Raw genomic sequence first — 20,200 nt, 5'->3', positions numbered from 1 at the left:
ATATATATTCGTAGTTCTGTTTAAAAATTGTACTTTCAAGGTGGAAGCACTTCTTAAGGAAATCAAGCAGGCTTGCTATATCTTTTCTTTATTGTTACACAATGAACTAGTTTTAGTCTGTTACCTTATTGTGCAATGTGCATCTTGTTCAACGATGCTTATAGAACATTGTCTACTTATTATTATAGGTGACAGATAAAGCTTGTTGGCTTTGGAGTGTCAACTCCAGAGCAGGTGAAGCAGGTAAATCATATATATCCAGAAACTCTCTTGCTAAGCAAAATATCTTGTTCTATCCCCCTTCCTTTGCTTGCTCAATCTTTGACAACCCTGTGGCTTCAATTTTGTCTACAATGCAGATCGCGGGGTGGGGCGCAGATGGTGTGATCGTCGGGAGCGCACTGATGAGGCAGTTGGGCGAATCTGGTTCTCCTAAAGAAGGATTAAAGAAGCTAGAACAATTGGCCAAGAACCTAAAGCCGCATTTCCATAAAAACATGCAGTTTTGTGGGGGACGGCACATAAATATCATGTTTTTTGGTTCTGTTTTAAAAGTGTAGCATTACAATCTTGGCTTCGGATTTCGAAGGATCCTGTTGTGTGATAGAATAAATTGTATCGATGTGTTGAAATCTCGGGTCAATAAATTGAGGTTAGTGTTATAAATGATGCAAAAGATCGTCACTTTGTCCCAATGCCATGTGAATGATTTCCTTAGTTTTTATTTATTTTAAAACAGCATTCCTCAGTGTTTACAAATGGCTTCAACATGAGCGTGCTAAAATGTACATATATGGTGTGAATAAATGGAGAAATGACCCTGTATGCCATGCTTGCATCATACTATTACATTGAATACATTCTGGTAATATACCTGTCGTTTCTTTATTTTGCTATAAATGTTTGAACATGCGACTGCAGGAGAGACCTCGCCACTAAATTTCGTTGAAGTTATAAACACTTACTAGGTCAAGCAAGAACTGTCATGTTGAAGTCACTTCCTGGATGATAGATCTTTCTGGTTTGATATACCTATCCTTCTAGTTTTTTACTATAAATGGATGCTAATTACTTGCTCAGTTAAATAGCCAGGAAGATTCATCATCCAGTTTGTAAAATCAGCTGGGCAGTACACTCTTATAAGAACATGGTCCTGATTCATGAACTACATACAAGCCACAGCATACGACAGCGGTATGACAGTCTAGTCAGGAATTACTTGCAGAACTAAAATGGCCATGGACAATTTACTCAGAACAAGGACACTATAGGGTGTTAAGAGTGCTGGTGATGAACAATGGACCTGTGTGGCATTACATAACCAATCTTCACTACGAACAGTGGTATCACTGGATGAGTTGTGTTATTATCTTCCCCAAAAAAGCAAATAAAATACAATTCTGTTCTCAGACTAGCATGCACTGCTATTATTTGACACCATGCAAACAGATTTCGCTGAAGGAATCTCCCAGTTTGTATGTACAACAACTTAAACAAGTTGATGCAGGATTCCATTTCAAATAGCATATGAGAGCACACTGCTTTCAAAAGCATCAGAAAAGGATGACGTGAATAATTTAAACAACCAATGAAAATAATAATCAATTGCTGGTCAAGCTAAACCTCTCATATGGACATGAACTCCAATCTCAAAAGGAAACCAAAGATCTTTCTTTTTATTGAAGTTTGCATTCAAATTTATTTCCATAGTTTACGTCACAAACAACAAAGTATATATTTTTTATATGCATTCTTATTCATGTTGTTATCCCTATTCGATGACAAGCATACCATTACACAGTAACTGTATCAAAGTTTACAAATGCTCCTAAGTATATTAAAAAAAATCCGCGGGACATGCTCCTGATTCGTGAACTACATACAAAGCTACTGCATATGACAGTGGTATGACAGTATATTCAGGAATTTGTCGCAGAACTATACTGACCATGGACTATACTGTCGCAGAACTATACTGACCATGAACTATACTGTCGCAGAACTATACTGACCATGGACAGTTTACTCAGAACAAGGCCACTATGGGGCAAGGGTGATGGTGATGAACATTGAACATGTGTGGCATTACATGACCAATCTTCACTACAAATAGTGGTATCACTGAATGAGTTGTGCACCTATTTGGTATTCTTTGACACCATGCAGGCATATTTCGCAGGGGATCTCCCAGTGTGTATATATGTACACCAATTTAGACAAGTTGATTCAAGATTCCAAGGTATTAAATTACTACTCCCTCTGTCTCCTTTGTACTCCCTCTGTCTTACATTTTGAGACAAAGGGAGTACAAAGGAGACATCCATTTCAAACAACATATGACAGGATACTACTCTCAGATGCATCAAAATAGGGTGACATCAATGATTTAACTGTGATGGATCACAAGTTACAGTTACTTAAACTAAATAAATGGATAGTGATGGATAACAAGTTACAGTTACTTGAAATAAACAAATGGATAGAAAGAGGATTTATCCAATCCACCACCCTAAATCAAGGAAATCTGGGCCATACCAACATCTGATTCTCATGAAGTCACTGGAGCCATGCCTGCTCAGCAAACATGAAGCTGCTCCAAAATTTATTTAGGCTTCTCCGCAAAACACGGAATGTACGGCTGAAATCTTCGTGGCTGGCGGTCTCCGAAAGTGCAGATAATACTCAGTTTACTGGTATCCATATCGTACGACATAAGTGTTTTTCCACGGCTCGCTACTAGGAAGATCAAACTGCACTCTGGATGGATCGCGATCAGCGTGTAGTGTTCGCCGGGCTCATGGTGAGGCCTTCCTAGCATTTCTAAAATGCTGGCAGTACACTTCAGGGTCCACTGTCCGCTGGCATAATCCTCAAGAACCCAAACGGATAGCCGGCATCTACCTTCAGTTTCAACATGCGTTGCGTATAGGCGTCCTTGCGACTGCCCGATGAAACCATTATAGATGGAATCCGGCATTCGGATCTTCCTCCATGTTTTACCCTCCATGTCCACAGTCACCATCCAGCGTATCAGGTTCCCCTCCCAGTCAAAATCGGCATCAGAATGGTCGGCGTCGACCAAATGCAAAGTGCCGTTCAAGAAGACGCATTCTGAATCCTCACCGAGGAGGAGGGTCTTGGGGTTCCACTCGCTCCGCATGGAGGTCCACCGTCCAGTGTCCGAGGAATAGGCCTCCACCGTCTGAATCCCGCGAAAACTTTGCACGAACACAAACACCACGAATCGGCCGGGGGCGGCGGGGTCGAAGCAGAGGCGGGCGGTGTTGAGGCGTGTCATGATCTTGTTTCGGGGCACGGGCAGCACGGCCCAGATCTCCTTGGTGGCAGGGTTGCACACGACGTAGTTCCCGTCGTCGCTCATGGCCGCCTTCTCGCAGTAGCAGAGGAGGATGCCGCCGCAGCAGTGCAGGGGCGTGACGTCGCAGTAGCCGCGTACGCGCACGAAGCGGAGGGAGGGGTCGTCGACCAGCGGCCGGCCCCGCCCGGACAGGTTGAGGAAGCCGAGGGCGTCACGGCGCTGGCCGCCGCCGACGTCGTGCTGGGAGTAGCAGAAGAAGCCGGAGAGCGTCTGCGGCGACCTCCTGCGGACGGCCGGGTCGGAGCAGAGCGCCAGCCACGCCTTCGACACGCACCTGAAGCGGCACAGCGACCGGTACGGCACCCGCGACAGGATCTCCCGGAGGATCTCCGGCAGCAGTTCGACCCCACAGGAGCTCTCCTCCGCCGCCGGCTGCTTCTCCTCCTCGTCCTCCTCCACCTTCTTCCTCTTCTTCATCCCGTACCCCGGTGCCCGGGCTGCTCCTGCTGCGAATGGCAGAGGCAGTTTGTTCGCTTAGGGTTTTGATGAGATGTGGTCCTCCTGGATCCCTTACTCGAGCCGAAGGTTAGGGGAAGGAGAGGGGAGGAGGGCGACAAACCTCGCACCTCAAAGCGCGATGGGGATTGCGGCGACGGACGGGACGACGGCGGCGGCGGCGCGTACGAGATGGTGGAGGCGAGCTGCCGAACCCGGAAGGGGGACACTCTGCTGTCAGCTCCGTGTCTCCCGCATCTTCGGCCCAAGAATAAAACACAACTGCGGCGGCCTCTCGGCCCAAAACGTGTCTCTAAAAAAACATGTTTTTCTAGGCATTTAATTACTTGAGCCAAAATGCATTCAAGATGATATGCCGGCTCAGTCTTTCGAAGGTGCTTATAGGGATACGGTGTGTGTGTGTATATAAGCGCTTGCGTCTGTATCGTGTTAAAAAAAATTGCAGGCCCCATACTTTCAGTAAAAGAAGAATAAAGTGATGCCGTCACAAAGACTATGCTACAATTAAACATCATGTTACAAAGATTTTGCACTGATACATCTTTGGCTTGCATAGAGCACTATTCTTCAAATATTGTTGCTTCCTAGAGAATGGTGCTTCTGCCCACCACGTGATGATCATGGAAATTTTATAGCGGCACAATACCCCACATGACTCGGCAACCATGGCGGAGGCAATTGCCCTGTGTAATGGTCTGGTCCTTGCGGACAGGTGGGTTGCAACAAAATTTTACTTGATTCAGACTGAATTAGGTGGTGGACACGACGAAGAACGGAGGCAACTCAGTAAGGGTTGCAGCTGCAGTTTATGAAGAATGCTCCTTTCTGTTCAAGACTTGTCAAGTTCGATCATTGTCCTATAAAAAGTTGCGCATCTTTTAGCTTCTACTTCTAAGGTTTCTGCTGCTAATATGTGGCAGCAGGAACACACATCTTTTATCTTAGCACAATTAGCAAACTTTTCCCACTGATCAATGAATTTGGCAGTCAAACTACCAACATTCCAAAAAAACAATTTAACTTTTATGTCAACCGAATGAAGTCACCATGATGTCTTCCCTCAAAAAACTTAGCAACACAGAAATTATCATGGTCATGGTCTGTATTCTTTCGGCACGTACTGACAAAACTATTTATAACGTTTAGTCTTCAGAAGAGAATCATTCCTAACATATTCGAGTGTTAGTTTTCAGAAGAGAATCCTACCGATCACACAGGGCCTACGGCTTAAAAGTACTGTATGACCTAGATCTGTTGCATCTAACTTCAGTTCCAACTAGAGACAAATATAACTCCAAACCACACACATAACTCTTATCTATCAGGTTATCAGCAGGTTCCAGATGCCGCTAACCCCTCGCAGTCGTAGCCAATGAAACAACAGAGATGATGGGCCAAATTTTGCAGCAGTGCGGTACAAATAGACAAATCGAAAAACACACATCTCCAATCACGCAAATGCTCCCTAACCATATACTTAAACAAGTATTAGCAATCCAAAGGCTCCTACGCTTTCTTCAAGTTACCAATCCAAAGGCTAGCTAAATATACACAGCTACATTAACAGTGGCCTACAATGTCCAGGAGTAGACGAACGGCAACACAATCCCCCTTATCTTTCCTTTCCTGTGTAAACATCTTGCTGCAGGAAACAAACAAAGATGGCGATGTCAGCGAGCCACTGCGTATGATGATTAGCTGCCAAGATAACTCAAAATGCAAAGAGGAACAACACGCACAGCTGCTCCTTGTGCCTCGGTCGGCCTCAGCTGGCGTTGGCCGTCTGGTCGTGCTCAATGAAGTCCATGGCCTGCTCCTTGGACACCACGTTGATGAAGCTCACCCTGTTCTTGTGTGTCACGCCGTAGATCTTGTCCGCGACCTTCAGGATCTCCGGCCTGAATGTGGTGGCTATGAACTGGGTGTCCGCCAGGTCGGCCAGACGCCGAACCACGCCTACAACAGGACTTAAGGAAAGCAGCAACAAAGATTCGGATGGATATTCTCAGCAGCAGCTGTATACCATGTGATTTAGCTTAATGAACACAGAAGGCATTGTTGGGCATGCACCCAGCTAGACAGACACTAGAACATTAGATGTATGACATGATATTATGGAGGAAAGCTCCTCCATGGCGAGGATGAAAATGCGAAAGAAAGAAATAATTAAAAGGATACTCCCGACAGCCGTTCTGTACTGAGGATCCAGAGCAGCATCAATCTCATCAAACAGGTAGAACGGAGCTGGGTCACATCGTTGGATAGCGAAGATCAGTGTTAATGCCACCACTGTCTTCTGCCCTCCAGACAACTGCTTCATGGACTGAGTTTCTCCCTTGCCAGTGAAGGAAACCTGAAACATGACTAAGCATGAGTCTCCAGACAGACAACCTTGAAGTCATCACCATGGTAATTCAGGAAGAGTTTAATAACTTGGGAACAGTTTTTTTTTTTACAGGACAGCTTGGAAATAGTATCAGAGCATCATTTGGATTTTTATGATGGATTTAGAATAAAATATGCATGAATACATAAAAGATCTCTGCAAAGAACACATGCCTTGACTTTCACACCAATATACTTCTCTATCCTCCCTTCAGGATCTGCTTCACGAGGCGCGTCCTCATCCATGTCATCATCGGCAGCATCACCATCCTATAGAAATGGAGTAAGGAACTAGAAGTGAAAGAAACAGAATCAAAGTTGGTGATTAAAGCAAAAGGAAATAGAAACCTTTTTCTTCATCATAACCAGGTATCCGTGACCACCTTGCACTAATTCAGAGAACACTTCGCGGAAGTGCCTTGCAACTCCTTTAAATGTGCGTTCAATTGATTCATCCTTCCTTTGGTCTAAAACTGATATCAACTCTCTAATTTTCTGCAATGCCAATCAGTAGATTTTATGAGATTCTAGTCTTAGGACAATCAAAAGGGAAACAGGTTGTAATGATCAAAAAGCTTGCCTCGTCACCAGCATCAAGTTCAGCCCGTCTTCTCTGCAGTTGTTCACGCTGTTCAGTGAAGTTCACATACTGGTCAAGAGCCTTTTGGTTGACATGACTAAATTGCTTCAACTGCTCATTGCAGTCATAGAGCAGCTTCTGTAGCTGCTTCTTGTTTTTTCTCTTGTACCTATGTTATTGGTGAAAAAAACAAGTTAACACAGTTCATAACACCACCTTATTTATCTGCTGAAAATTACTACAGCATAACAAACACAAGTAAACAGGCATTGTGCAAATGAGTCGGGCAGTTTAGCAGCATAAGAAAAATGGAAACATACGTTTCGAAAGCATCGGCAGGCAATGAGCCCAGATCTCGGATTTTCTTCATACACTCATCTTGCTTGACAAGATACGTGCTCCTACTGCTCATCAACTGTTCCAAATCTTTCGCACCATCTTGCACCGTCTGCTCCAAATTAGCTTCAAGAGCCTGTGTATATGTACATGATACATAACAAGTCAACAGTAGCTATATAAGTTAAAACCCAAGAAAACATTAAAGCTATATAATACCTTCAGATCATCCCTTTGTTTTTTCAGTTGCTCCATCTGTCTTGTATGGGCATTAATAGCATCGACATTAGCTGCCCAAAGGACCATTTAAGAGTTAAGGGGCAACTCCACCTAGTGCAACACAAAAGGAAAAGAGAAGTCAATCGATGCATATATACCTTTCAGTACTGTTGTCGCCTCATCAAGAGTCCTCTTAGACTCTTTCAATTCTTGCTCTTTTGCTTCGACTTCAACAGGCAAGGTTTTAGAATCTGCAGATGAAATTATTGCTTCCAACTCTTTCTGACGCCTCATAAGATTAGTTGACAAATTGTTCTCCAGTTCTTCCTTTCTTGTTTCAATCTACATAATAGTTTGTATTAGTTAATAATGACATCTCGGAAACAAAAGTATGGTTACAAAATTTTGCTTAAACAACCTCAATGCGACTGTTTTTACACGAGAGGAACTTCTCCTTCAATCTAGTAATTTCAGGATTCAGTCGCGAAAGGAGATCTCTTTCTTCTAAAGTTAGCTGGTCAATCAGTTCTGTGCCCATCTCATCATTTTTCATTGCAATGCCAGATTGGATTTGCTCAATTTGGTTGCGGATGTTCGCGAGTGATTTTTCCTGCAAGGTAGATAATATAAGACCGCATTCCATACACAATTACAGCAAGAGTATATAAACAGCAAAGGATCTGCATAATAAAAAGAGGAATCCACATGAGCAATGAAAAAGGGTATTATTACTAGGTACCTTCTTTGCAAGGGCTTTCTCCAGTGATCCCTTTTGCTTCGTTGCACTGGCAATATCAGCTTTAAACTGTTCCAACTCTGACTTGGCATGATCACGTTCAGCGTCCATTTGCTGATGTTTGGTAATCAAATCCGTAATTTTCTTATCTATATGTATGGGGAGTTAAGAAAATTCTTTGATGTACAATGTCTCTCTTGCAGATAAGCAGTAAACATCTAGGAGAAGTTGTAAATTTTTCATCACATATTCAATTATTTATAGGGATTGAAAACAAACAAATAGAAGCAAGCAGCGAGATGTCATGAGTTCCAAGAAGCTAAACTTTTTTGAACTGACAATTGACATATACATATGATTTGATAAAGTGTGGTGGATCCCAGATCATTACCACATACATTTTGCAAGAATTAAACCTACGTGGTGTGCATACTTCTTCTGAGTGATGACAATGAGCAACACAGCAAGCAAGGAATCTCAAATTCAAATGTAGAACATAACCTTAAACTACTTGCCCATTGGACCTGTGGCAAGAAGCAGTTGCAGGTGTATATTTAGCTGCAGCAGGCACTAAAAGGACAAAACATGAGGCCTTGCACTAGCCTCGTGCAAGAGAAACAGGAATATCATTGAACTAAAGCAGGATATCTTTTAACTTTTTTCCCACGTTCTCTAGATGTGCCGTCTTTTTTTCAATTTCTGCTTTGTTGTCCCTGATTACTTTTACAAACTTCAGTCTTGAGCGTCTAGAATCATAGAAACCTCCTGTCATGCCACCCTTTTTGGCTACTTGATCACCTGAGGATAACCACAATGTCAACTTATATGTTCAAAGTAATAATGACAGTGACAGCTCAAGAGCAAAATTGAGGATTACCATCAAGTGTGATGCAATCTAGACTATTGCTGCGTGCAACTCTGGTCGCAGTTTCCAGGTCTCGGCATATAACTGTCCTACCAAAAACCTAACAGAAAATTCTAAGTTAAGCAGGAAAAAGAACCATATGAAAGCCAAGAAGTACACTTTTGAATGAAAAGTTATCAGAAAAAACTAGCTTAGGTGCTTGAGGAAGGGAAGCTACATAATCTGGAGGAGCAAGGTTTCCCGGTAAGTACGTACATATGGCATGAACCCTCTACAGAAGTGCGCTAAAGGTAAAAACATGCATAAATGGGAACATGGGAGTGAGTAGTGAACACCTTATTTATATTTTTAATGTCTCCAACATGGCATCCAATTGGAAGCTGAAGATAAATTAGAATGAAATCTTCTGTATCCAAACAAGGATATACTATAAAATAATCTGCGATGTCACTCATAACTCAAGTGATTTTGCTGGGTGTCAACGCTCCAAGCAAACAAAGCTAAGATGGATACATGCAACAGAAGAGATGATAACGTGAAGGCAGCATTGGTATTTGGTAATGCAGATGAAGGGTAAGAAGATAGATCAGAACTGAGCCTGAACTAAATTAACCATGGCAGCCCAATAAAAGATGTAGACATCCATTGGAAGGAAAAAATAACAGGAAAGTTTGAATGACACCTGTTCAAAAGCGCGACGATGCTCAGCACGAAACTTTAACTTCTTTAACAATGGAACAAAATCAGAGCTCTGTGGAACATTGACATTCGGAGCATGCACTCTATTCAGTGGTATGAAAGTCACCCGTCCACCTTTTTCTCGAGTCAATACCTGAATTATCCTTGTCGATATATCGTCATTTTCAACCACCACATGGAACAAGCTATTCACATCAGAAAATATGGGTTATTCAATAACAGAGAAGATGAAATGAAAGTGAAGGATCAAGACAAAAAAGAAACAGAACAAGACCTATTCCCAGCAGTGACCTCAACAGCTGTAAAAAACTTCTCTTCGCAGTCAACCAGTTCTAACACTGGACCAAAAACTCCTCCAATACCATGGTCCCTGATGATTCGGCTAACAGAATTCAGGCCTCTCCTGATATCCTGAGGAAGAAAACAAAATTAACACCATCCAAAGATAGCTTTAAGCCGTTCTTAAAGTAAAAAGGAATGCCATAGTATGACAAAAGAGGCACAGCTCAATATTTAGAAGGAGAAGGTCTAGCAATTGCAAAACCAGGTTTAGGGCTATGCTATATACTCCAAAATTCATGAAATCTGTTGCGACAATAAACACAAAGTCAGGTACGACTGATGTAAACCCATGATAAGATATTTTTGAAGTTGTTAAATGTATATAACAATACACCTAAGCCATTTGATTTACAACTATCGTTGCTCTTCCCTCCAACTCATCGAATTATTCTGCCCCTTACCAGTAACCACAATTTCATACTAACGATGAGGAAATGATACCAAGACCGTAAATGATGATCACAATCGTATGTGCTTTTGGTAACACATGATATTATGTGCTAAAGTTGCAAGCTACCAAGCATGTCATACAAAGTTTAAGGTTCGCTTTCTTGGCGTGCAAATTTTGAGTCAGGTCACCAGAAGTTGCTCCTTTTACTTGCCATTTTAGACACCAGATCACCGATACAGTTTATGCTTTGCAATTCAGATTTCTGACCATTGAGTTTCAGTAAAACTTTCTGTCTAAAGGAATGTTCATTAGTCTCCTCGACTCTTAACAACGTTCAACCCCTCCCCGGGGGCGGGCGACTCGGGAGGCAACGCTACCCCCCCCTGCTGGTGCCAGTGCCCCCCACCAGGCAAAGCCCGGGCGGATCCGGGACCTTGCTCCCCGGCAGCTTCCCCCCTCGAGCGTGGGGGCTCGACGAGGCTGACGGAGCAGAGCTTCTCCGGCCATCAATGCACAGCACACTCAAACTATAATTAATAAATACTCCCTCTGTAAACAAATGGAAGACGTTTTATGTCACTAAGAAGGGAGTGTCCTTTTTTTTGTTATAATTCAGTTTCCAATCCAGCAATCATTCATAGATGCATATCTAAGATGCAATATGCAAGTGTGTACATAGGAACAAGAATGGAATCATTGGAAATTAGTAAGTCAGTAGCAGTCAGAAATGTTAACAATAGAACATGTGAACAACTAAATGATTTCCATACCCCAGGTGTTGCATGGTCCAAACTCTTCTGTGCCTTCACAAGATCTTCCTTTAGCCTATCGATTTCAGCTGTCACACTATTTTCCTCCTTCCAAAATGATCTGTGAAAATTTATTTGAACTAAGTATATATAGTCTAAAGCTACACATCTTGAATCAAATCACAAGGTTATGAATGCTAAGAAATGTGCATACTTCCTTTCATCTTGAAGTGCATTTTTCTGCTTCGTGAAGTCATTGTGATTCTTTTGCTTGTCTGCAAGAACAGCCTCTAACTTGCTTGATTCACTTCTCCGAGATTCAATGTGGTTTGTCAACTTATTAATTTCGTCTTTAAGCTTCTGACTTTCATCTTGAAGTAAGCTTTCCTGTCATAAAAGCAAAAGTGCAGCCCACGGACCAGCTATGCATCAACAATGGAAATGTGAAAGCTAAAAATAGGAATGATTATATCTTGACTTGTGGCACTAAACTCGTATATCATGACATAACCTGAAATGGATCAAACTACCACCTCTGATCCACAAATAAAGTCATTTTAGAGTTTTACCAGTCAGGCATTTCTAAATTTGACCATCTATAAAGAAAAAAAATACTAACATTCAAATTATCAAATTTACATAACTAGATATATCATGAATTGAATTTTCAAATTTAGAATTATTTTTATGTGAGGCACCATATTTGCACAGAAATTGATGGACAGAGTACCATATTGAAGAATGTGTCATGTCCTAAAAGACTAATGCTTTGGACTGAAGGAAGTAATACACACTCTAATGTAGGGTGGTTCAGTGCAGATTCAAGCGAACCCAAGTAATAAGTAGAATAGCACATCAAAACGAAGGTCAAGAATGAAATTTCAAGTATCAAACAGGTAACTGGTTGAATACCTGCTTTCTATTTGATAAAAGTACACGCTCAAGATCATGAATTTCTTTCCGAAGCCACTCATCTCTGGCAGCCTCATTCTTAAATTGAGTTGCCCTCCCCTGCTTTTGGTACAATATACTCAGCCGCTTCTCGCGGTCCATTATACTATCCCCACAAAATGATGCGTCAATAGGAATATCTATCAACAAGTCGAAAGTATATATGTGTATATTATATTTTACCTTTTTGATATATCTTCCTCTTCCTTCAATTTGGCCGCATGCACCTTACTAATTTGAGCCAATTCAGACTTTGACTTTTCACTTTCTTTCCTCATACTATTTAACTCCCTTACGGCTTCATCCTGCCGATAGATCTTTTAAGTCCGGCAACGAAACAAAGTTACTCAACATCATGAGAAAGATCAAGCATGGCATACCTTTGCTCGTTTTTCACTTGAAATTCTGTCTTTTAAATCTCTCAGATCAAGTTCAATCTGAGAAACTACCTTTAGTGCTTCAGTACGCTTCTTCTCTGCATCGTCCTTTTCAGACTTGGTTTCATTTATCCCTTTAGTAGAGGCTTTTATTTCTTTCTCCAAACTTTTGACCCTCTCACGTAACTCTACCACTTCATTGTCCGCTTGAGACATCCTTTCAGAAATTTGTCTTCGATTATCATCCATCTAACAAGAAATAAATCAAATGTAGTGGGTAGAATAAGCATTATAGGATACAGCAGGATCAATGATATCAGAAAGTTTGGTCTAGAATATCTCATTTCGGAGATAGTGCCAAGGAGATGTAGCATATATTATGGCATAGCAAGCAAGCAGTGATAGCAAGAGAATGTTTACAGGAGTGTATGGTAAAGCATGTTACAATCTTATAGGCACAGGCATGCTACTGAAGAAATACATGTAACGTTTGGCAAAGGAAATAGAGGATAGCATCCACTGACAATTATTTGTCTGAATAGAACTATGTAAGATATTTCTATTTATTTTATTTATTTATCACCTAATTGCTCAGTTTCCAGGGGAGGTGAGACGAAACCAATTTGCATCAATTCACAGGAAATTCACTAACAAGGCTGGCTGGGTAACAGAACACTAGACATGTGTATATGAAATGACATTTTTTTTACTATTTTATATTTCCACTGGTTACAAAAACAATCAATAAAACACCAGAGACATTTGCTCAAGAAATGAAATATGAAGAGGCTGTTTGGATTGCGCCAGGGTCCGCCTCAGCGCGCCAATTTATTGGTGGCCGATTCCACCGCCCACATCTCGCCAACAAATTGGTGCTGGATTGAACTAGCAAGGCAGAGCAGGCCAGGGCGTACCAATTATTTGGTAGCCATCCAAACACATACACTATGCATGGTCAACCCCAATATTTTGGATAGGCATCTCAGGGCGTAGATCCAAACAGCCCTGAACTTACCAGTTAACACTACCTTCATCCATCAAATAACAAAATAAATATTTCAAAAATAGTGCCTTGTATGCTCTCTTGAGAATCAAGTTACACAGCTGTTAAAGCAGCTGCAGAACAGGACACTGGGCTTTCAGAAAACATTTCTAGTTTTCCACACCAAGTTCTTTGGTCTTGATGAGAGAGCACCACAAGGTTCTTCCATGAGTGATATACAATAGAAAAGATACTCGGGTGGTCATCTGAGTGGGAAATGTTAATGGTTTGTTCATCAAAACTCAGCTGAAGGATCATCTGAGTGGGAAACGTTAATGGTTTGTTCATCAAAACTCAGCTTAAGGCATTCACTCATAAGACAGACTATTAGAACTTGCCTAACAGAACACAATAATACCCAAAATAAACATACATAACAAAAAGGGCGAGTATTACCGAAGCTAATTCATTTCTAGCATCATTTAGTTCATGGTCCAGTATAGTATATTCAAGTGATCTTCTCTGTTTGTCCAGCTGCTGGTACTTCTTTAGTTCCTCCTTCTCTTCATCAAGTTCTCTCAGTCTCTCCTCCAGGTAGCGGACAACTTGATCAATCTGCTTCCTTTTATTGGCTGTTAATGGACATGTCAGCAGGCCACTCAGAAAGATTATAGAGATACTTTTGGTGATTTAAACTTGCCTGTTTCTTGCATTATTTTCAAGCTCTCCCGACGTCTATCTTCATAAACACGCGTACCACCAATCTCTTTGAGAAGATCCAGTCGTTCAGAATCTTTCATTAGAGTAAGGGATGCAATCTAGACATGCAAAAATTGTCAATATTATATCTGAACAAATCCTGGGAACAATCAGATGAATATTTATTACCTTTCCTTGCTGTACAACATAGTATGGATTAGATCGAGAGAAACCAGCGCTCTCCAGCAGATTCATGACTTCAGTTTTACTGAACAAAACAGCAATAAAAAGTGGAGCTGAGCAAGAGACAAGGTACAACACTGTTTTACTGGTTTAGGGCATAAGCCAACATACCTGACATGTTTTCCATCCAAGTAGTATTCATCCTTCTTTGAAGCAACTGTCCTTCGCAAGCGTACCTCTTCTTTATCAACCTGCAGCCAAATTTCATAATTTAGAGGGCTACTGCAAAATCTACGTGCTGATGTGTTGCTCTGGACAAACCGTATAAGTGGAGCAGAGTAGTTTTTATTATGATAATGATATGCATGCACTCATATGGATGATGTGGGTATTGACACTTTTACAAGTGAAATATGCAGCTTGAGACTGAAGTGGATGACTTTAATCAAATACCAACACTTAATAAACTAGAGGACTTACTGGAATACGGTTGTCTGAATTATCAAAAATTATCTCGACAAAAGCAGATACGACTGAGTGTCCAGCACCTTCCTGGCAATGGTTATTAGTATCAAACACCAGTCACCTATTTTAAGTATTCAGATTGATCAATGAAGGAGAAGGCATACATGGAGAAGAGCTCCCCTGTCCTCACTGCGCAGGTTCTGAAACATGTCACTCAGGACAAAGCGTATAGCTACAGCATTCAGCACGGTGAAATTAGGATGGGAGTAGCACACAAGCGTCAATAACCATAAGAATGAATAGTAATTCAGCAGATGTTTTAAGGCATTACCATGGAAAAAATTTGATTTGCCAGATCCATTTGCACCAACTGCAACAAACAGTTAAATCAATGTTAGTGCATTAGCAGCACAAAAACTATGTGATGAACTCTAAAGTGGACTTCTATGATACTTGCAATAAATTGATACTTCGGTACTTAACCAAATATGTCATCAGGAAAGACAAAGAATGGAAATCGCTACCATGCAAGCCAATAATGAAAGCACGATAGAGTTTTAACAGAAAGAAGTCATCACAAGAGCACATTTCATTTATTTAATTCGAACGTGCATGTGATGGCTATGCAAATCTAGAGAACGATGTAAAATGTCAGAGAAACACTGAACAATGACTTGAGTCTTGGATCAACATCTAGTAAGTATGCGATTAGCTAACTACATAAGGATTATCTGGTCCAGGCCCCAGAGACCTGGAGGTGGCTGTTTGACAGGCTGACAGTGACAACACCTTAAGTTACCATGAGGCAGCTGACAACCGAAACACATGAACCTCAGAACCATATGGCCAAGTTCATTACAGAGAGAGGAAGATTACCGACTACGTTAACTTTGGGGCTGAAAGGTTCTGTCGAGGTCTCCTCCCTGTAGCTTTTAAACCCTTCGATTATAACCTGCACAGACAGCTCTTACGTCAAGAGGATGAAGCAGTGACATGATAAAAAAATGGTACAGACAAAGTCATTCTGAAGCTAGCACAGTTACCTTCTTTATATACATGGCTAAGACGGGGAGAGATCACACCACCATTAATTCCTGCAAACAGAGGAAGACCACTCATGAATAGAGCATCAGGGTGAACTAAAACTCTACAGGCCGGCTGGCAAATGTGTGAGCAAACAACCGTGCTAAGGTGGTGCTCTGGTTTGAAGCTGCAACCGCGACCAAAATTAATGTGGATGGATTACAGTGGTCCGGTTTTTCCAGTAGAATTGAGCATAGCAACTAAGGTTTTTCCAAGTTTTCCTGGTCCGGCTCGAATTAGGGGTGATCATTATTCAGCATCTCAGAAACCAAGAGCTGAACGAAACAGTCACAAAATGCCGCACAGACCCGTCAGACAGCGCACCGCTGCCTCCGATTTCCAGGCACGGATAGATCAATCCAACAGACCAAAGGGCTGCCAGCAACTATACATGACTGCGCCAACAAATAACTCGTGCAGGGTAAGGAAGCAGCAGCCCGAAGAGCGCATCCTACTGCACTACACTACGCCACACACCCGCGTGTAAACCACTCCAGGATCCCAGGAATTATCCACCACGAAGGAGCCCGGGGCCGCGAATCGCCGTTCCACCCGCGGCCGCGAGAGCGAGCCCGGAGCCCCCGCCCGTCAGATTCGGAACTAGCGGGCTAGCTAGGGTTTAGGGCGCGGGCGCGGGGCGAGCGTTCGCCCGCGCGGGAGGCCGACGGGGGGAGAAGCGGGGGGTCGCGAGGGGCGCGGGGCGGAGCTGCGGAACCGGAAACCCTAGCTGGCTAGCTTGGCTCAGGCGCGCCCGGGCTTGGCGGCGGAGGGAGGGGGAGAGCCCTGGCGCCTGCCTCGAGGACCCCGTGGTACGCGCTCGGACCGCGGCGGCTGCTGGCTGCCGTGTACGGAGAGGGGAAGGGGGAGGAGGGATTTACCTCGCCGGAATGGCGGTGGGAGCGGGCGAGCGAGCGTGCTCCACTGGGCGGGAAGCGGAGGCGGAGCGGGGCGGGAGGGGGGGAAGAAGGAGCGAGAGTCCAGTCCAAGAGGAGTCGTCGCGCTGCTCTGCTCTGCTCCGAAACGAGACCAGAGGAGGAGAGGGCCAGCCGGCCAGGCCCAACGTCAACGTGCACCCGGTTCTTCCCGTGCTGGTCTGGGTCTGGGTCTGGTTCGACCATTCCAGTCCAGGCTCCGGTTCCATTCGAATCACCTCTGTTTATTGAGCTTCAGATTCAGATATCAGATCTTTTATTATTTTTTTGAAGTGAATCCATGGGTGATTCGAATCCCATCAAAGTTGAAATAAACAGGGTCGAATCTAGAATCTGAAGCAAACAACTATTTTGTGTGAGCTTCAACAGTCATTTTGTTTCAGATTTAGATATCAGATTCAGCTTTGTCAGTGAAGCTGGATGTAGAAGATAAAACAAAAAAGCTATTCCGAATAAGCTTTGTCGGTGAAGCAACATCTTAAGTCAGGCCGTTGTCACTGCAATTGCCTGAAGCATCTCAAAGTGTGCTTCAGTGACGAAATTGATTCCGTGAATCAGCTTTACAACTGAAGCGAATCCATATGTGATTTGAGTCCAATCAAACCTAAAACAAACTATAGACCGCATAAATCAACTCTGCCAGTAAAGAGAATCTATAGGTGTTTCGAATCCAATCAAAAACGAAACAAACATGCCCCTCCTCTTGTGGATAAAACATTGGTTCCAAATTCAAATTTGAACCACGTGCTCGAAGACAAAATTGAAAGGATAAGGTAGCAGTACGATGCTGGTCCGCCGTGGTTAGGGTTTCTCTAGAGGCGATTGGGAGCCTGCATAGGGTTTCCAAAACTCGTGGGTGACTGTTCTTCGACGGCTGATGTAGACCGAACCTCATGGTGAGACCCGATCCGTTGTTGGGGCCCGATCTTTCACGACACTCCACCACCAGCAGTAGCAACCTCTCGCCCGTGCACGCGATGTACACGAAGTAGAGGATTTGAACCTTGCGGCCCAGCACGAGAAAACCAATCTCGACGAAGGTACTCACGCTCAAAACAATTTCCACGAAGAGAAATCGCAAAACAGAGGTTTTCTGAAGATCCCTCCAAAACTTGATACGGGTGTGTCTACCCTGAAAAACACATTGTGTCTATTTCATATAAAAATAACCTACTTTTACATGGACCGGACCTAGCTATTTATAGAAATAACTTGGAAGAGGCACGCACATGTACCTCCTAAAGGCTGGACTCTTTCTAGATTTAAACTAACTTGCCTTTTACATCTCGGCAAGCATGCAAAGACCTACTAAAATAAAGTTTGACTATTTTATTTGATTGCTCCTTGATCTATTTTTTCCAACATGGCGGCCCCCACCCAGACTCAATTAAACTCATGATCTTCCACGTGAATAAACTTCCATCTGCGTGTAACTTTTGGTCGTTCAGGTGGCTGTAACCGTCCAAAGAAATAACTAACGTGATTTATTCCCTTTGAGAAGGAATTAAACTCTTGCACATCCACGTAGTACACAACTTGATGGCTTCTAATTGACTTTTGGCTGGACCCACACCCATGCATGTGTGCTCCTTCACGTCCTGATTTAGGGGAATATAGAAACATAACTCCATACTTGCTCATTATTTGTACAACTGTGTCACGCTTAGATGTGATGCCTACAAATTCATCTTCATCTTGAAAAACATCTGTAGCATATTCAGTACTAGATGAATACGTTGTTGTATCAACAGTGATCATCGCACTTAAATTACACGCGGCCATATCAACGGCGACGGTGATTGCGGCAGTAGAGTCCGTGTCTGGTGGCTAGGTTAGGGTTTTCTCTCGAGTGAGAATGTTGGTTTGCATGTGTGAGGAAGAAGGCATTAGAGGAATCTTTTTCAAGGACGCACACCTCAAGAGATCTCCTGCGGGTGCAAAGTCGCTGGAAGAAACTATCGGATTGGATGAGAGGGTTGGTATTGACAGAGAATGAAGCATGGGGAGTCACTACAGGAATCAGCTACTTTGCCGTCCGCCAAGGCAGACGGCAAAGCCTTTGTCGTCTGCCGCGGACGGCAAAGGGCTCCGGCAAAGATAGGATCGGTAAAGACCTTCTTTGTTGTCTGCTTTTTGAAGCGGACGGCAAAGGGGCATTTGCCATCAGCGGTTGACGGCAAAGAAAGGAGACGGAAATTAATTCGCTGTTAGTCCGTTAGGTGGCTAACGGCAGTCTTTGTCGTCCGCCAGCTGACGGCAAAGAGCATCGGGCCTTTGCCGTCGGCCAAATGACGTCAGCTGGACGTCACTGCCCACCAAGGCTTTGCCATCCGCCACTGTAGGCAACTGCGGTTATCCTTTGTCGTCTGCCACTGTAGGCAAAGGTTTTGTCGTCCGCCACTGTAGGCAAACTGACCAAATGGGTCAGCTCCCAGGAAACACAGGTGGCTGCCACGTGGCTTCTTTGCCGTCCGCGGCGGACAACAAAGAGCCCGTTGCCATCGGTGGTAGACGACAAAGAGCCTGCATTATTTCACAGGGCTATTTCACAGCAAACATATGACATGTCCAGCATATAAGTTTCATCGTACATACATATAGTTCCATCCATTCATACATAGCAAGTTGCACATACACATTGTTCCATCGATATCCACACATATTACAATGCAAAGTTTCATGAAGATAGCAAGTTCCATCATAGCAAGCTAGAAGAATACTAGAAGAGAATGAAAGAAAAAAACAAGCACTCCATCATAGCAAGATAGCTTCCGTGAAGTGAATGAAATCTGCAAAATGGCAAATAAGAAAGTTAGAAAAAGGTGACTAGAAGAAGAAGACTAGAAGAAGAAGTATATGTCATTTATGAGCTAACTTAGGTGAAATGGATCATTTATGAGCTAACTTAGTTGAAATGGATCGTTTATAAGCTAACTAAGGTGAAATGGATCATTTATGAGCTAACTTAGTTGAATGGATCGTTTATGAGCTAACTAAGGTGAAATGGTGTAGGGGAACGTAGTAATTTCAAAAATTCCTACGCACACGCAAGATCATGGTGATGCATAGCAACGAGATGGGAGAGTGTTGTCTACGTACCCTCGTAGACCGAAGCGGAAGCGTTGATGCAACGTAGAGGAAGTAGTCGTACGTCTTCCCGGTCCAACCGATCCAAGCACCGTTACTCCGGTACCTCCGAGTTCTTGGCACACGTTCAGCTCGATGACGCTCCCCGGGCTCCGATCCAGCAAAGCTTCGGGGAGGAGTTCCGTCAGCACGACGGCGTGGTGATGATCTTGATGTTCAACCGTCGCAGGGCTTCGCCTAAGCACCGCTACAATATGATCGAGGTGGAATATGGTGGCAGGGGGCACCGCACACGGCTAAGGAA

General features: G+C 43.2%; 2 protein-coding genes across 2 annotated transcripts; both read right to left on the bottom strand.

Moving 5' to 3' along the window:
• Positions 1-2,337: 2,337 nt before the first annotated feature.
• Positions 2,338-4,102, bottom strand: LOC125528968 (F-box protein At5g07610-like). The gene is made up of 2 exons (XM_048693389.1): positions 3,939-4,102; positions 2,338-3,825 (listed from the first exon to the last, which is right to left on the bottom strand). Exon 2 carries the CDS (start codon positions 3,794-3,796, stop codon positions 2,603-2,605), a length of 1,194 nt encoding a protein of 397 aa, XP_048549346.1. The 5' UTR covers positions 3,797-3,825; positions 3,939-4,102; the 3' UTR covers positions 2,338-2,602.
• Positions 4,103-5,208: 1,106 nt separating this feature from the next.
• LOC125528960 (structural maintenance of chromosomes protein 3-like) lies at positions 5,209-16,918 on the bottom strand. Its single transcript, XM_048693381.1, has 30 exons — positions 16,756-16,918; positions 15,838-15,888; positions 15,671-15,746; positions 15,126-15,164; positions 14,959-15,026; positions 14,810-14,881; positions 14,501-14,580; positions 14,336-14,414; positions 14,148-14,265; positions 13,904-14,079; positions 12,469-12,714; positions 12,272-12,393; positions 12,050-12,194; positions 11,352-11,524; positions 11,159-11,258; positions 9,930-10,066; positions 9,639-9,840; positions 8,969-9,056; positions 8,740-8,889; positions 8,095-8,246; positions 7,774-7,965; positions 7,514-7,697; positions 7,356-7,426; positions 7,121-7,272; positions 6,801-6,969; positions 6,569-6,715; positions 6,395-6,490; positions 6,014-6,188; positions 5,575-5,791; positions 5,209-5,477 (listed from the first exon to the last, which is right to left on the bottom strand). The coding sequence occupies exons 2-29, from the start codon at positions 15,850-15,852 to the stop codon at positions 5,601-5,603; spliced, it is 3,615 nt and encodes a 1,204-aa protein (XP_048549338.1). The 5' UTR covers positions 15,853-15,888; positions 16,756-16,918; the 3' UTR covers positions 5,209-5,477; positions 5,575-5,600.
• Between the last annotated feature and the right edge of the window lie 3,282 nt (positions 16,919-20,200).

The sequence above is a fragment of the Triticum urartu genome, chromosome 1 (genome assembly GCF_003073215.2).
Source record: "Triticum urartu cultivar G1812 chromosome 1, Tu2.1, whole genome shotgun sequence".
NCBI lineage: Eukaryota > Viridiplantae > Streptophyta > Magnoliopsida > Poales > Poaceae > Triticum > Triticum urartu.
The sequence above is the reverse complement of the archived record's forward strand: the minus strand, read 5'-3'. Positions and strand labels throughout refer to the sequence as shown.

What these genes read in the sequence shown, in the direction of transcription:
- LOC125528968 (XM_048693389.1), bottom strand. Translation starts at nt 3,796, where the DNA reads ATGAAGAAGAGGAAGAAGGTGGAGGAGGACGAGGAGGAGAAGCAGCCG.
- LOC125528960 (XM_048693381.1), bottom strand. An exon ending in GAGGAAGATATATCAAAAAG is followed by an intron (nt 12,195 to 12,271) that starts GTAAAATATAAT and finishes TTGTGGGGATAG; the next exon opens with TATAATGGACCGCGAGAAGC. An exon ending in GTACAGAACGGCTGTCGGGA is followed by an intron (nt 5,792 to 6,013) that starts GTATCCTTTTAA and finishes GTCCTGTTGTAG; the next exon opens with GCGTGGTTCGGCGTCTGGCC.